This window comes from Chelonus insularis, unplaced genomic scaffold (assembly GCF_013357705.1).
Source record: "Chelonus insularis isolate UGA/USDA-ARS -01 unplaced genomic scaffold, ASM1335770v1 scaffold_362_pilon, whole genome shotgun sequence".
Lineage (NCBI taxonomy): Eukaryota > Metazoa > Arthropoda > Insecta > Hymenoptera > Braconidae > Chelonus > Chelonus insularis.
The window spans coordinates 558445-572239 of record NW_023276793.1 but is presented as its reverse complement, the minus strand read 5'-3'; the positions used below and the strand labels follow the sequence as shown (position 1 = coordinate 572239).

Here is a 13795-nt window from a genome sequence, read left to right as displayed (position 1 = left end):
CGGTATGACGTCAACAGAAATACGGAATTATCGATATTTGTGTGCAGTCCTGCTCCCTGCTGTTCATCACCGTTTAGTTCTAGTATTGCTGCTCCTTGGGGAGGTATTTCATTCTCATTATTTTATAAATTCACTAAATTTCCATATTAATAAAAGAATAAAATAACTATTATTTTAATTTTTTTAGCTTATTACAACTATTACTAGATTATGGTATTGATTAGTTTTTGAAATTGATTATAATCTCCAAAAATGTGTACATCATTATCAGTGCTTTGTCAAACAAACCTCAAATCCTGTATTCTTCAATTAGGGAACAAGCTGACATGTTACAGCAAACTATCCGGCCATATGATAAATATTCGTAATTGTCCAATAAGATTTTTCACAAAAATAGATAATAATGTTGTTAATTTTACCAAAAAAAAGTATGGCACTGCTGCTAGAGCAGGTTCACATCCTGATAGTTTTTCTAAACAAAAAGCTAAGGAATTGGCAATGAGGCTTACGTCTGAAGAACGCGAAATGTTAGTAGCAACTCTTCAAGACTATCAATCACAAATAATTAAAGCCGAATATCAAGGTAAGAAACATTATTTTAAATTTTTTCTCGAAAAATACAATTGTTTATTACCACGTTGATTTATACTTTGGTTAGATGATATATGTACAGTATGAGTTTTTCTAGTGATGATGTAATTTAATGAATTAAATCATTAGTTATGACTCGACTGCTGTGTCAACGCAATTGAAAAATAATAAACAATAGGGAATGTCTTTTATAATAGTGATCCTACAGGTCAATTGGCCGCATTTCGATGGAGAAGTAAGTTCGGTCGTCCAAGCAGTGTGCCTTCACTGGGTGAAGTGGATCCTACAGGGAGCTATTGTGCTGTACCTGATGACTGGTTAATGAAAAAATATGGTACGAAGAGTGTTTTAATACTTGGTGTGCAAAAACACCAATAATCCCTTTCAGCTTCGAGTGGAGGCAATGAGGGTGTCGGCTCATATTAAAAATTTCTTTTGCTTCACTGTTGGAGATATTAACATTCATTTAATACTCATAATAGATTAGATTTCTGAAAGTTTTATGTTCAGTACTAACAAATACTTATAATTGTGCTTCAAGCGGATCAATGGAACCAACAGCGTAAGCTCGCATGCAAGAATATTCATTTATATTATTCACCTTTCAATGTGTACTAACGTCTTCATTCGCTCATTTACTTCATGTGCTATCTAATAATAATCTAAAACATGCTTTACGTACTAAACCTACGTGTCTACACAGCTTGCCGAATTTTATTGGACACACTGTGTATCAATTCTCTCTCTGCCCTCCATTCCAAGCTACTGGGCACTTGAACATTAACTATTCTTTTTTTTTATTTTTTTTATTCAATATACTTAAACCTATAATCTTACTGACACAGGCTGTCTCCTTTTTGCTTTACCTTTCACACGGACAATCTATTCTGTAAGTCTGCCATTAAATATGTTGAGAATGTTGAATTTGAAGCTCACTCTGTATGGCTTACTAAATATTTCAATATCATTATGCTTATCAATATTGATTTAGTTCACAAATAGGCAACTTTACTTATCTATTTTAATTTCATTCCTTTAGCGGAAACAGTTCCTCAACCCCGACGGCGTGATTTAATTTTGGGTAAGAAATTGTATTTTTAATTAACTTAATCTTGTTACTTTCTTCATTTTAATCGTCTCTATTTTCTTTTAGTTTTTATTAGCAATGCCATTCCTTTCATTGGATTCGGTTTTCTTGACAACTTCATCATGATAATAGCTGTGAGTATAAGTTTATATTTTTGTTACTCCTTGATAATGATCAAGTTACACTGATTCACAGGGTGAACACATTGAAGTGATACTGGGTTCATTCATGACTTTATCAACAATGGCAGCAGCAGCACTCGGGAATACTATTTCTGACGTCTTAGGGATAGGATTAGCAAATTATGTAGAAAGATTATCTCAGAAAATAGGACTGCCTCGGATTACGCTTACTCCAGTTCAGCTTGACTTACCTCAATCCAGGAGAGCTGCGAATCTTGTACGTAACTAATTTTTTGATGCGAAAGTTTTATTTTTTGTTTCATTTAAAGCAATTTTATTAATTTGTAGGGTCGAGTAATTGGTGTGATAATAGGATGTATATTAGGAATGACACCATTACTTTTTCTTCATCAGGAGCCCAAAGAAGATAAAGATAAAGATAAATAATTAAATCTTGAGGCAGTACTTGTAGATTTTTAATTGTTCATAGACTCTATATGAAATCAATTGTTTTTTATAATTTATCATTTTTTAAATAGCCTCATGGATAAACGACATAAATATTCATGACATTGGTTTATGACTTAATGTATATAGAAATATTGTTTTTTAAGATTAGAGATTTTAAGATTTCAAGAATTTTCAATACTCTCTTTATATAGTAAATTTTTTTAATTAACACATAAATTATTCCTCCAATGTTTATGTGATAAATTATAATTAGTGCAATAGAATGTTCAATAATATTACATTAGCAACTAAATAAATGAACTAAAATAAATTATTAAGGACCAATTATATGTGAAATGAAATAACATCATAGTCAGAATATTAAAATCATTTATTGAAAAAAATTGTGTTAATTTAAGAATAGTTATATATGAGGTAGAAGTTAGTAGAAAAAATATATACTTTTTTATGTTTATCTACGTTGATTAAAGATAAAATTTCGTTGGTTATTACTGAAATTGAGTTCAATGTTGATGACCTACGGATATTTTTGTTATGTAATCTACATAATATTTCCAGTTACCCTGAGGATACTTCAAATTTATTTCCATATCATGCCAGTTGATTTGAAGCACTATATTTTCCCATTCGAAACGATCCCGTAATGATATTTGACTATTTGTTATAAAAGGAGTTAAATTTTGAATTACTTCTTTCTTCACCTTTGACCTCGTATATATATCATCATAAAGTTCGGGGTATTTTGGTATCCAAGTCATCATTGTAGATAGCCATTGCCAACTAATATTTTCCGATAGACTCGTTGGTTTTTCCCAATTACATGTGTTACATGTCAAATTATTTTGTACATCAGTTACTAATAAATATTCATTATCTTCTAAAGATATTTCAGAAGATGTCAGTCTCATATTAATCGTATCATCAGATTGGATCAGGTGTTGTTTAGGTGCTAACGATGTGCCAGGAATATGACTAGTTATTAAAGCAGAACCCAAGAGTGTCATAATTCCGGCTGCATAAGTTAGTACACAAATTGATGAAATGCTTAAAACAGTTCGTACTAACGCAGTAAGATCAATTATTTTCATCAAACAGCTGAGTTCTGCATAAGAAAACCAACCACGTTTTCGAGCTTCTTTATAAGCTATACATTCTTCTAATTTTTTCAATCGATTCCAAAATTCCTCATCATGCACATAAATTGACCAATTCTGAAAAATTAAACGAATAATTAATACAAATAAAATTAAAAATATAAACAAGCAATCTAGGTGCGACCCGCCGGGTCTACATGACTAACTTCCTAGTGAAAAGAATGAAAATGCCGTACGTTATATTTATCATAAAAATCACCAATATAATTTATAAATTGCGAAATTCAGTTAATTGACTTTTTTTTGGTTTTTAAATTCAGTACAAAAATTGGCTGGACCAATTTTGCTTAAAACCTGATCAGTTTTAAGTTGCGTAATTATGTGTTGAATTCAATTCGTTCACGTTAATCCCATTTTTTGTCCGCGAGATAATTGAGACGAAAAATAAGTCCGAACGTGCTTACACACAGACATCCACTTAAAAACTGTTGCATTCGACTCTAAATATCTCGAAACGTGGAGATATACCAAAATTTGGAATTCACAAAATCGGATCTATTACAATAACTTTGCACTGGGAAGTGAAAAAAAAAAATAGAAATTATAAAATTAAAATTACAATGGCATGGAGAAATTCCTTTTCTATGCGGTTCATTTGTGTAGAAGTTATATTTCCAGATGCAGCCCATTGACCATTAATGACTTCATCTTCTTCACCATCATCATTTAAAAACTTGCTGGCTACCATCTTTAAAAAGAATAAATATAATAAATTTAAACCATTTTTTGCAAATGTATTTATGACAAATAGTAACTGATATATTTTCTCACCAAAGATACAAGAAAGAGTTCAGAGGGAGCAACTTTGTATAAATACTCAGGATTGCAATCTTTTAGTCTTTCTAAATAGAGTAAAGCCAAAACGAAAGAACAAGGTGATACACACGCATTTCTTGAGATTCTACTTGCTTCATCAACATCCAACCGTTCCAAACTACATCCATTTTTTACTTCAGAAAACAGTTCAGCCGCAAATTCTGATACAATAAGGGATATACGAATTATTATGCGATTATTTTATAAATGAAGAAATTGACACAGATTTCAAAATTATAACATACCAGTAACAGGCAGGCTAAGACGATCAGTCGTGGGTAGTTTAGAATAGTAAAGTGATTTATTTATTCGATTAAGAAATGTATCATGATCTTCGATTGTCTGTAAAATAATACCCTGATTAGTAAGTAACATAATAAAAAAATTAAATAATAAAATAAAAAATGAAAACGTGAACATCTGAAACTAACCTTCATTTTTTCAGCAATTTTTTGACTTTTAAATAATTTCGTCATTTCATACAAAATTTTTATATATTTGTTAAACTCAAAAATTTTTATTTATAAAATAATTCTCAACAATACTACACCGTTGTACTATATACCAAAATAAATGAAGTCAAACACAACTGACTTTATTTAGCCAAAAATAATAAAACATGAAACAGGAAACAGGTGAACAATAATTATACCAACAATTAAAACAAAAAAAAAGTCTGTTAGCAGGTATACCAACAGAATAAAATCATTTTTTATATGTATAATGTATGTAAACAGGTCAATTTTCATATTTCACTATCAGATGGCTCTAGTTGAATGTTCTTCATCAATCATCTGTTCATCAGAAAAGCAATTAAAATATGACAAGTGTTAACTCATTGATGTATTAACATTTGTAAGTGTTAATTACAATGAAATAATTATTGAATCAAAAGTATTCATTTTATTCTTTTATATCAAATTAATAACTAATATTAAGTTCATTTCAAGACATTTAATAATGTATAGTTCTCATAGTGTAAAGTGACATTTATTGAACTCATAATCTTCAATTGAACTAATTAATGGAGAATACAAAAAACAGGTAATTTTGTACTCTAATCTAAATTTAATTGAAATAAATGATGATATATATTTATAAATAGAGAGATTAAAGTTACGCAAGTATGAAAATGCGAACTTCAGCTAACTTCATGATGTGAATAAATTATTTGACATATGTCAAAGAAAAAATTGATTTCTTTAAAGAAATATAATTGGAAAGACCTTATGTTAAGACAAACAATTGATTATTGTTAATGTTTACAGTGCAAAGGTGGACAGGATGAAATAGTAGTGATGCGTTTTAAAGGGAAAAATGATTCAAAATCGTTTCATAGCGTCTATAAGATGCTTTCTCGTATATGCCGTGAGTAAATATGTCATTATTTCAGTCAAGCATGTCTTTGATTATTTATAAACAAGATGATAAAAATATGTATCTTGAGTGTCTTTTTAATGACAACAGCTCAATAATATGCTCGGTTTATTTGTTGGATTTGTAACGAAAGATACAGGGTTATATATGAATGAATGTAATTAAATTCAATTACAGGTGCTGTGGATAAAGGACAATTGGATGGTTTCATGGCCGATAATAGAGTTCAACCACTTAAAAGTGGCCACAATTCTCAAAGTATGGGCTTTACATCTCAAACTATGAGACAACACAGTGATGTTCCGACTGAAGTTTATCCTTTGGATGAATACCAGTCGTTAAGAAAAAGCTCTGATATTGCCAATACAGTGTTTGGATCAGGGCAGTATGCCTCAAAAGTCTTGAGAAATCTTAATGATCAACGATTAAAAAATCAATTCAGTGATGTAGGCCTAATTGCTGGTGATAGTATTATTAGAGCACACAAATCTGTACTAGCTGCAGGTAGTGCCTATTTCAATGCTATGTTTACGGGTGGCCTTGTTGAAGAACAACAAGAGTTAGTAGAAATCCACGCAATTTCGGCAAATATTTTATCTATGCTGGTTGATTTCATTTATACTGGCAACGTTGATATTACACAAGACAATGTTCAAGAGCTCTTTGCTGCTGCAGATATGCTGGAATTAAATGAAGTTGTTACGGGTTGTATTAGCTACTTACAACAGCAGTTGCATTATTCCAATGCTTTAGGAATTTATAGGTAAATCTATTTATTAGAACTTTAATTAAATAACTCATTAATTACGATAAATAATAAAATTAATGAGATAATTTGTTAATTATTTAGATTCGCAGAAGCACATAATCGATTAGATCTAATGGAGACTGCCCTACGCTTTATCGAAGTCAATTTTCCTCAAGTTTCACAAGAAGAAGAGTTTTTAGATCTGCCAAAAGATTATATCGTTCATTTTCTCAGTAGTGAATACATTCATGTTGATACTGAATTTCAGGTAAACTAGTGGTAGAATTATTGATTAACGAACACAGTAGTCCTATAAAAATAACCTTAGAACAATAAAACTTTGAATCGATATTATAAATTGTTATAGAAACTAATTCGTTGTAAATAATTGCAAATAGGATAAAGTATTAAATCAAAAGTTATCTTTGTAAAAAATATTTTCATCTCAACCTATTTTATCAGAATATTTTAAACAAGGTTATTTTTATACTAGCTACTTCAAGCAAATTTCCTTTCTATTATATTTGAAATCTTTTAAACTTTATACTCAACGACTATTCTCAATATAGGTCTTCCAAGCTGCCTATAACTGGATCACACATGACATCACTGCAAGACGATGTTATGTTTTTGAAATTCTCGGTCATATCAGACTTCGTTTGTGTTCTTCAACCCGTTTAGAATCAGTGATTTTAGAGTGTAAAGATGCAAGTTTAATTGTTGCTCTTCGATCTATTCAAAAAGACTTAGTATCGAATAAAGGATGCCTTGTACCATTACGTGCACAGCCGAGATTGTGTGCAAAGAAAAATATTTTAGTGATTGGAGGGTCAAAACGAGAATATACAGCTGATACTTGGGCACGAGATGCTGAAAGCACATATGACACGATTGAAAAATATGACACATTTACCGGACAGTGGAGTGAAGTAGCACCTATTGGGATAGGTAGAATATTACCGGGTGTGGCTCTTCTTGACGGAAAGGTTTATGTTGTTGGTGGAGAGCTAGAGTCATGTATAATAGCTAATGGAGAATGTTATGATCCACGAGATAATGTTTGGACGTCAATTGCTTGCATGATTGAACCTAGATGTGAATTTGGTCTCTGCGAGTTGGATAATTGTCTCTACGCTTTTGGTGGATGGGTTGGAGAAGACATTGGTGGTACTATTGAGACTTATGATCCTATTTCTAACACTTGGAGCCTTCATGGCGAACTTCCTGAGCCACGCTTCAGTATGGGAGTCGTTGCGTACGAAGGATTAATTTATATTGTTGGTGGTTGTACGCATGACAGTCGACATAGACAGGATGTTATGAGTTATAATCCTGTAACAAGAGAGTGGAATTATCTTGCACCTATGTTAACTCCACGCTCGCAAATGGGAATTACAATATTGGATGGACATATTTACGTCGTTGGTGGTATGAATAAAAATCAAGAAGTATTGACGTCTGTAGAAAAATATTCATTTGAAAAGGTAAAGCTTTGTTAAAATTTTTATCGTGTAAGAAAAATTTCTTTGATACATTTGTACACCTGTAAAATATCATCAAATTTCATTTTAATTATAATTATAGAACAAGTGGACGGCTGTTGCTCCAATGAATATGGGACGTTCTTATCCGGCTGTAGCAGCTGCTGACGGTCGTCTTTATGTGATTGGTGGTGATCAATCGCGAGAAATTAATTTTTACCGTACCCAAATAACTATCTCTACCGTTGAGAGTTATGATCCTGTCTCAAATAAATGGAATGAATGTGCATCGCTCCCGACAAGTCGTGGAGAAGCTGCGGCAATAATTGCACCTTTCTGATCTTGATGTGATTTTCATACATCAAACTAAACATCATTGACCATGCTTCAATATAGCGTACTTGATTGTCTCTTTCTTGCTGTTGTTTATTCTATTACTTTTTTGTAAAAATTCTAAAATAATAGAATGAATGACGATGATTGAATCATTCCTATTTGTGATAATTCAATGAAGATTTATAAATTTTTAATCTAAATGTGTGAGATTTACAGATTTACTAGAAATCTATCAAATATACTCTCTAATTATTGTAGTCATTCAATGACTACAAAATTTTTTTAATATTAATCATGAATCAATGGCCTTTATTGATCTGTTTTTTTTAAATAAAGAATTATTATTATTATTACTGTTCATAATAACAATAACAATTATTAAATCATATCCTTGATCGTTGTAAGTATTATGTCACTATCAATTATTTAACTGTGAAAAATTATTTAGGTAACTTATCCATCCAAAGAAAAACATGATGCCGATTCTGGAGTTTATGCGCTATTGTACAGCATCATTACAACGCAACTAATGGAATTGCACTTGTAAATGCTCATTGATACTCTAAATAATTTAGGTCAAATCACATTAGAATTTTTTCTTAAATTTTAAAATTGAATTAAAAATATTGGACAGTTTAAAAATATGATGAAAACCGGCAAATAGCTTTGCAAATAACTCAGGCAATCTTCAAAATAATAAATCGAATTGTATTATAAATAAATTATGTTATATGTATTATACAGGGCTATGGACGTTTTACACTACAATACAAGCCACTAAATTTAACGATAAATAAATAATTTTTCCAAAATGCATATTAAATAAAAATAAATAAATAAACATGAAAAATCATATTAAAATTATTGTAAAAAAGTGTATTTATTGATTTTTCTTTGTAATTTTTGAAAATGTAACCCTCATTCATTTTTGAATTATTTTATCTTTATCTTTCAGAAAAATTCACTTTTTATATATATCTTATAACTAAGTAGTATTTTTACTGCAATCTTGTAAAATTTTTATAAATTTAATTTTTTGTTCCTTTTCGCAGCTTTTGTGACAGTCTAACTAGTCTAACAGTCACAAAGTTTTCTGATGTAAAACTTAAAGTTTCAGTAAAATTGCATTGAGCCACATAATCTTATCCTGTTTTAGTTTTATACATTCTTCAAGGGATGTTGTAGTATTAGTTTGAGCTCCTTTATTGTTTAAATATCCAAATTGATGATATTGCTGCCAAATTATTCTACGAAGAGATATAATGCTTTCAATAAGATTCATAAAATATACAATTGTAATAGTTGTATCAGCTTTGTTGTAATCGCATTAGTTTTTTTAGATGTGAAATAAAAATATTCCACGACACTTTTTCAGTTTACTTTAGGAATATAAATTATGGTTTATTTGTTTTCTTATATTATATATATTATAATATATATAATATAAGAATATATAATATATTATAACATATTAATACAACTACTTCAACATCATATCAAAAAAATTTTTTAATTTTTCGAAAATGATTATTGAAAAAATCAACCGGTATTTCTTTCTGTATCTTCATCGATTTTCTGATTGCAAGAATAACTATCAGAGAAATACAAAGATAAATGTAAAAATGGTAATATATATTTTAATAGTATAGACTTATAAAACATTCACTGAGTAAATAACAAGTATTACCTAGTGTTTTATAAGATTTCAATCAAAGATTATATATGTATTTATTACGTAATTATAAAAAGTCATCTTTCAATGAAGAATCATTATCTCTATCACTTTATTAAATAGTGATTAAGAATTGATAAATCTTAAGGGAAGATGAAAAATTAATTTCTATCATCATCCGGAAATAGTTTTTGTTCAACTTAACAACATCACAACTACAATTTTTTTCATAAGACGAAGGAAAAAGTTTCAACATTGCAATATGTGAATGAATCGTTGCAATGTTAAGTCTAAGAATGTACGAGGTCTAGCCCTTGAGAGTAAGTGCGTTGTTCAATGATCAAATATACTAAAAACAAATAAAAGTATGGATGTATCATAGCATTAATCACGATAGCATGACATTAATAATAAAGTTGATACAGTTATTGAATTTTCATATCTTAATACACAATAATCTTCCGGCTTGACTTTTTTTTTTAAGATACGTTGGAGACATTATAAATACATAACACCGGAACAACAACGCGATAATGAAATGTATAAGTAGACGCTATCGCTTACCTTCGAGATATTTTTCTCAAATAATTCAATATAGAATTTTATCGAAATGATTAAAAATAATAATGATAATAATAATAATATTAATAGGGTATAAGCAAGTATGAAGGTGATCAAGAGTACTGTGAGGGCAATAAGGAATCTGATCGATTAGTAAGGAGTACTATATTGGGAAGTGCTATTAAGATCCGTTTCGTGAGTAGAGAAATGGGATAAGAGGTTGAACAGAGAGAGAGAGAGAGAGAGAGAGAGAGAGAGAGAGAGAGAGAAAGCAATTTATTACTGACTTGTATATATCTGAAGATGTTGATATATATACAGATTTATAGGTTACAGTTCGTATTCCTTTAGTCTCTCGCGGGTCAGTCACGTCAAGGAAGTGACAAGCATGAACCCTTGACAGTTTTATAAGTTATCTTTATCACTTTATGTGCGCTCTATCACGTGATTCGTTATTTAGTTGAATGACTATTTGCATTTTTTATAGGTCCAAGACAAGTTTTTCAACAGATTTTTAAAATAAGCGAAAAATAGCGCCTAGAGAAAATGTAGAGATGCGACATTTTTCCCTTTACTTCGAAACCTACAACCCCATCGTTTCTCGTTACAAAGTTTCCTCGCTCATTTTCAAGCTAGACTTTTAAATTCAGAGTTATTGGAGTACCGTTTTTCAGGCTGAGAAAGCTATGGATATGGCTTTCAGTCTGCAGGACTCATAAATTTGTTTATAACGTGATTTTATAAGATATAAGTGTATTGGTATATTCTTTCTTTGCTAAATAAACCTTAGTTGGGGTATACATAGCAGAATATTGTGTACATTTTAATATGAGATAATAACTAAATTAAGAATGTTAGTGAATAAGCATATAAGGGAAAAAATACTAGTCAAGAGGATGCTTTTTATACCATGTTCAACATCACATACAGACACATATACATATCTCTCCCCCATCTCTTGGCTCTCTATTCACTCTGTTTGCCGTTCATTTGCTCAGCTCATCGAGCAAACAAAACACGCCTTAGCGCCGCTTTTAGCATCCTCATGTTATTACTTAACGATCAAATATACGCAGTGTATATCTAACTATGTATCTTCATTGTCATATTACATTATCTGTCATCATTCTTGCATTTTTATCATTATTTCGTTTAGATTTTATTGATCTATAATTAAATTTTAGCCAATTAGACGAGTTAACTTGACTGAATTTGGAGTTCAACTCATTAGTAAAAAACCTGAACCAAGATATAGTACTTGAGAAAATTGGATATTTATAAATTTTATTTTATCATTTCATTTTCTTTATCCCTAGTTTAATCTATAAATTAATGATTATTTATATTAATAATTGAATAGTTTCTATGAATAATTGTAAAAATGAAAAATATTAAATTTGTTGTCTTTTAAAACATCATTATTCATTTCTTTATACAATATTTTGTTTGTAAGTAATAAATATTTAAAGTAGAAAATAATGTTGTTAATTTTTCTCAAATTTTATATCTATCCAATTTTACCTCGAGCTCTTTTTGTTTCTCACAAACACATTTAAAGTTTTTTTGTTCACATCCACTTGTTGGTCTTCTTTTTCTGGGTTAATAATTCATGAATGACTGTTGCAATGTTTCATTTCAATAGTACTTTTTTATCCATCTTCTTACATATTATCTTACTTCTGCTATATACATTGCAGATAATTCTTTTTTCATTAAAAAAGTCAATGAAAAATATTTACTTATGATTCGTCACGTGGTAATGTGAATCTTACATGGTGCCGTTTGGAAAACAATACATCTACTGGCAGACATACATTTGTATAAAAGATGTAATGGAGTAGGAGAGAAACATGATGTTTGCAATGCATTCTCATAACATTAGGTATACAAAACACGCTTCTAAATGCGCCATTCAGAGAGTGCAGCGTACGTCTCCAATATTCAACTTACGGATATGATATATGTGCTCTGATGCACATTAATTATCTGCACTTCTTGTATATATTATATTCCAAAGCTTAAGGAAATAAAATAATCTATCGAATATCTATTTATAGACTTTAAATTTACTCATAGATAAAAAATCACTTTAATGATATTTTCAAGCTTTTCTCTTATCACTCAAGCATGTTTCAATATTTTTTTATGGTGATAGTGAAGAATGATGATAAAAAATATAGATATATAAAATACATTTAGTGTACAATGAAAAATGTATGAAAACCATTGATATTATAGTAAAGATTTAAGTATTTTATTTTTTAGCAAAAAAAGATATTAAATGAAATGTCTTCAAGGCCTCGTATCTGTGATGTGATGGTTACAGGACGAAGGGTGAGCGCGCAAGGGGGTTGGTCGGTATTTTCTTAAGAAAGAGGAGACTGCTCGTTAGTTGTGCATTCTGGTAGTAGCTTGTTATCCGCGGTTAGCGAAAGCATGTCAAACATTGTCTGGTAGTTAGAGTCTTAGTCATTATTTGTAACTGATACTGCATTGTTTAATTAACAATTAATTTTTTGTTTTTTCTTTTTACTTTAAATGAAAGAACCGGGAGAAATAAGACAAGTAAAGTAACATGAGTACAGCTTAGCTTATATGGTGCACGTGGGAACAGCAAATCACAAGTTAGCTCCTGACTTTGGTAACGATTACGATGTTTGTCCGGAGAGACAACAATTTACCAAAGAGAGCAAAGAGATGTGAAGAGGTGAAGTGTGCCAAGGGGGCTGGCAATAACGTTAGCTAGACCGCGTCTGATCGAGAAACCACAACATCCACTTCTTGGTTGAACCGCATCTAAACTCCAACCCCTTTGGCCTGCGGCCGCTCACGATTTCTCGAGCTTTTCTCATATTTGAACATGGCTTTCATAAACCACATTCCTTTATATTCTATTTTCCTGCTTTTTATCCTGACATCAATCATGCCAACTAGATTTCGTAATATGATGATCCATGAAAAATGTTTCGTTTTAAAAATAATATACACACTATTAACTAAAAAATAGATGAACAAAATGAAAATTTATTGGATCAAAATCTAAACAATCGTTCGTTACACTGACCTAAAAGTTTCACAAAAATTCGATATTTTCCATAAAGAGAGGCTATAAAAATTGATACCGCGATTCGAAACCATTCTTTGTGTGTGACAGGAAGTCACCCAGAGACGAAGGGAGTACGTAGACGTGCTGGAGGAGTGTCAGATATTCTGTGGAGTGCGAAACGTCTCTTCTTTTTTTGTGGCACGATGAGTGAGTGAGTGAGATCGAGACCAGACCAGAGAGCAGAGAGGGAATCCCAGTGGTGGGGTTAGGATTTTACCTCGCTCTACCTCTCTGGCTGGCTGCACTGGTGGCTTATCTCGCGACTTTATGTAT

The 13795-nt window shown here is 30.7% G+C and overlaps 3 protein-coding genes across 5 annotated transcripts; 2 read left to right on the top strand and 1 right to left on the bottom strand.

The window, feature by feature from the left end:
• The first annotated feature begins 3 nt into the window (after positions 1-3).
• LOC118073720 (transmembrane protein 65) lies at positions 4-2590 on the top strand. 3 transcript variants are annotated; one of them, XM_035094406.1, is made up of 7 exons: positions 4-103; positions 188-583; positions 1133-1153; positions 1631-1672; positions 1745-1812; positions 1874-2077; positions 2149-2590. In XM_035094406.1, exons 2-7 carry the CDS (start codon positions 253-255, stop codon positions 2245-2247), a joined length of 765 nt encoding a protein of 254 aa, XP_034950297.1. In that variant the 5' UTR covers positions 4-103; positions 188-252; the 3' UTR covers positions 2248-2590. The 3 variants fall into 3 exon arrangements, with proteins under 3 accessions (XP_034950297.1, XP_034950296.1, XP_034950295.1); XM_035094405.1 differs by lacking the exon at positions 1133-1153 and adding an exon at positions 800-925 and having other exon boundaries at positions 1640-1672; positions 2149-2588; XM_035094404.1 differs by lacking the exon at positions 1133-1153 and adding an exon at positions 800-925 and having other exon boundaries at positions 2149-2585.
• Positions 2591-2622: 32 nt separating this feature from the next.
• On the bottom strand, positions 2623-4861 carry LOC118073717 (protein CNPPD1). The gene is made up of 5 exons (XM_035094400.1): positions 4673-4861; positions 4487-4583; positions 4197-4402; positions 3985-4113; positions 2623-3482 (listed from the first exon to the last, which is right to left on the bottom strand). The coding sequence occupies exons 1-5, from the start codon at positions 4715-4717 to the stop codon at positions 2775-2777; spliced, it is 1185 nt and encodes a 394-aa protein (XP_034950291.1). The 5' UTR covers positions 4718-4861; the 3' UTR covers positions 2623-2774.
• Positions 4862-5045: 184 nt separating this feature from the next.
• Positions 5046-9011, top strand: LOC118073716 (actin-binding protein IPP-like). The gene is made up of 6 exons (XM_035094399.1): positions 5046-5285; positions 5510-5609; positions 5796-6381; positions 6469-6634; positions 6936-7850; positions 7951-9011. The coding sequence occupies exons 2-6, from the start codon at positions 5540-5542 to the stop codon at positions 8185-8187; spliced, it is 1974 nt and encodes a 657-aa protein (XP_034950290.1). The 5' UTR covers positions 5046-5285; positions 5510-5539; the 3' UTR covers positions 8188-9011.
• The last annotated feature ends 4784 nt before the right edge of the window (positions 9012-13795 follow it).

Coding starts and splice junctions, on each gene's coding strand:
- LOC118073720 (XM_035094404.1), top strand. CDS start 253: ATGTGTACATCATTATCAGTGCTTTGTCAAACAAACCTCAAATCCTGT. Junction 926..1,630: donor CTGGTTAATGAAAAAATATG/GTACGAAGAGTG, acceptor TCATTCCTTTAG/CGGAAACAGTTCCTCAACCC. Junction 1,673..1,744: donor ACGGCGTGATTTAATTTTGG/GTAAGAAATTGT, acceptor ATTTTCTTTTAG/TTTTTATTAGCAATGCCATT.
- LOC118073717 (XM_035094400.1), bottom strand. CDS start 4,717: ATGACGAAATTATTTAAAAGTCAAAAAATTGCTGAAAAAATGAAG. Junction 4,114..4,196: donor AACTCTTTCTTGTATCTTTG/GTGAGAAAATAT, acceptor TTCTTTTTAAAG/ATGGTAGCCAGCAAGTTTTT. Junction 3,483..3,984: donor AGGAATTTCTCCATGCCATT/GTAATTTTAATT, acceptor TTAATTTTTCAG/AATTGGTCAATTTATGTGCA.
- LOC118073716 (XM_035094399.1), top strand. CDS start 5,540: ATGCGTTTTAAAGGGAAAAATGATTCAAAATCGTTTCATAGCGTCTAT. Junction 5,610..5,795: donor GATGCTTTCTCGTATATGCC/GTGAGTAAATAT, acceptor ATTCAATTACAG/GTGCTGTGGATAAAGGACAA. Junction 6,382..6,468: donor AATGCTTTAGGAATTTATAG/GTAAATCTATTT, acceptor TTAATTATTTAG/ATTCGCAGAAGCACATAATC.